The following is a 2180-nucleotide window of genomic DNA, read 5'->3' on the forward strand; positions in this document are numbered from 1 at the left end:
TATTTAGAAAACATGATGAATTTAATGGTCTTTATAGTTGTTTGTTTGAGCCTAACATATTGCAAAATTGATGCTAGAAGCAATACTTTATTAGAAGGGGAAAATCATTTCACTCGATCTAATAACCTTAGGGTATGTGATCTATTGTTCTTTCTTATTTTTTTTGTACATATGATTTAATTGGTTGTAATTTTGGTTTAGAAAATTCAGCATCAAGTGGACATGGATTTTTATTGTGTTGATATCTACGAGCAACCTGCTCTACAACACCCTTTACTAAAAAATCACAAAATTCAGGTATGGTAGAGTTGAACAATTTATAAGATTAACTATCTTGGTTAATGGCGATATTAAAAATAATTGTTATTTGATGAAGTATAAGAGAAAGATATATAATTGTAGCTATTTCAAATTTCAAATCTAAAATATTCATTCAAGATTAGTTTAATTAGTACTCGTTTGTAAAGAATTTCAACTTTAATTATGTTTTATTGTTTAATGAACCTTGTTTTATTTCCTCTTTATTGTAATTTATGTAGCTTTATCCCACCTTTGCAAAGAACGTCATACAAAGTAGTCTCTCTAATAGTAAAATTATGGATGGAAATGCGGATAAATGTTTAGCGGGACAAGTTCCTATTTACAAAAGGAGAAAAGTTCATCAAATTATTACTAATTTATCTTCAAGATTACAAACGGATGATTTTCAGTCGTATTCAAGAAGTTCTCCTGGCTATCATGTAAGTGATTATTTTAATGAACACATTTCACATTAAATTTAAGAGTCATTTTGAAAGATAATAATTAAATTTAAAATTTAACTTTATATATATTTAAAATGCTAGCTAAGTTCAATGATAAGAGCATTATTAAATATTAATACTACGATAATTAATAAAAGTTTCTTCTTATAGATGACTAAGTTCAAACGAACTTAGTTAAATATTAAAATTAAGAGTATTATATATAAATATCTACCTATTGTTCCCTCTTATTAAATACTAATACTACAATAGTTATATTTTTATATATAAATATCTTAATACTATATATAACTTAAATGTTTAATAAAAAAATAAAGGCTTAATTACAGTTTTGGTCTCCTATTTTATCTGATTCACGAAATTGGTCCCCCTATATTAAATTTAAACAGTTTTGGTTTCCTGCTTTAAATTTAAACAATTTTGATCCTCTTATTTTATATTTTAAGCAGTTTTAGTCTCATTTTCATACTTTTGCAATTAAAATTAACGATGTTTTCATGTTATAAATAACAAGTTACTTGTGAAACATGACAAATCATTGTATATAAACATATTGTTGTACTTTATACATAAAAATATAAGTTAAAAAAAATAAAAAATCTTATCGATTTTCTATAAAAAAAAACGTGAAAGTGAGACCAAAACTATTAGAATTTAAAATAGGGGAACTAAAAGTGTTTGAATTTGAAATATAAGGACTAATTTCGTGAATTAGGCAAAATTTGGGGACCAAAACTGTAATTTAACCAAAAATAAACTTAAAAGTATAATCAAATTTCAAATGAACACGACTAATTTTTTTTATACTTATTATGAGATGATACAAATATAAACAAAATAATTATATTAAAAATGTATATTTTTGTATTCTCTAGACTGTTACTCTTGGTACAACCCAAAATATGATATTTCACGGAGCATCCGTAGAAATCGGCATGTACAATCTATCACTTCAGGGAGACCAATACAGTATGTCTTCAATGTGGTTAGAAAGAGGATCCTCAATGGAACTCAATAGCATACAAATCGGAGTTGGGGTAAGTTACTTTAATTAAGTTTATGTATTTTTTTAATCATAACATTACATTTTTTATGAGAGAGAGAGAGAGAGAGAGAGAGAGAGAGAGAGAAATGTTGTACGAGGAGATAAAAAAACGAAACACACGAGGGTTGTATATGTAACCAAGTGTAATACTAAAACCCTCATGATTCTCAATAAATAAGTCTTGACTTGTTGATCCACCATTAATATTAAGACAAGTGTACATTCTTGCCATTCTTAAAATTAATGCTTTATACCATATAACATTAATGTTTTTCAAATGAATTGATATTTTCATATTTTTCTGTCTATTAAACAATGTATATGTTGCAACAAAAAACTCTCTTTTATAGTATACTACTCACATCCATTAT

General features: G+C 25.9%; 1 protein-coding gene across 2 annotated transcripts in view; it reads left to right on the forward strand.

Moving 5' to 3' along the window:
* The window catches only part of LOC131657067 (protein neprosin-like), a 3342-nt gene continuing 1162 nt past the window's right edge, over window positions 1–2180 (forward strand). The window contains exons 1-4 of one of the 2 annotated variants that reach the window (XM_058926574.1): window positions 1–132; window positions 202–297; window positions 540–740; window positions 1640–1801. In XM_058926574.1, the coding sequence (XP_058782557.1) occupies window positions 13–132; window positions 202–297; window positions 540–740; window positions 1640–1801 (579 nt within the window). In that variant the 5' untranslated portion in view covers window positions 1–12. The remainder of the gene's footprint in view (window positions 133–201; window positions 298–539; window positions 741–1639; window positions 1802–2180) is intronic. The other variant, XM_058926575.1, reaches the window with a different exon arrangement.

The sequence above is a fragment of the Vicia villosa genome, linkage group LG3 (assembly GCF_029867415.1).
Source record: "Vicia villosa cultivar HV-30 ecotype Madison, WI linkage group LG3, Vvil1.0, whole genome shotgun sequence".
Classification (NCBI taxonomy): domain Eukaryota; kingdom Viridiplantae; phylum Streptophyta; class Magnoliopsida; order Fabales; family Fabaceae; genus Vicia; species Vicia villosa.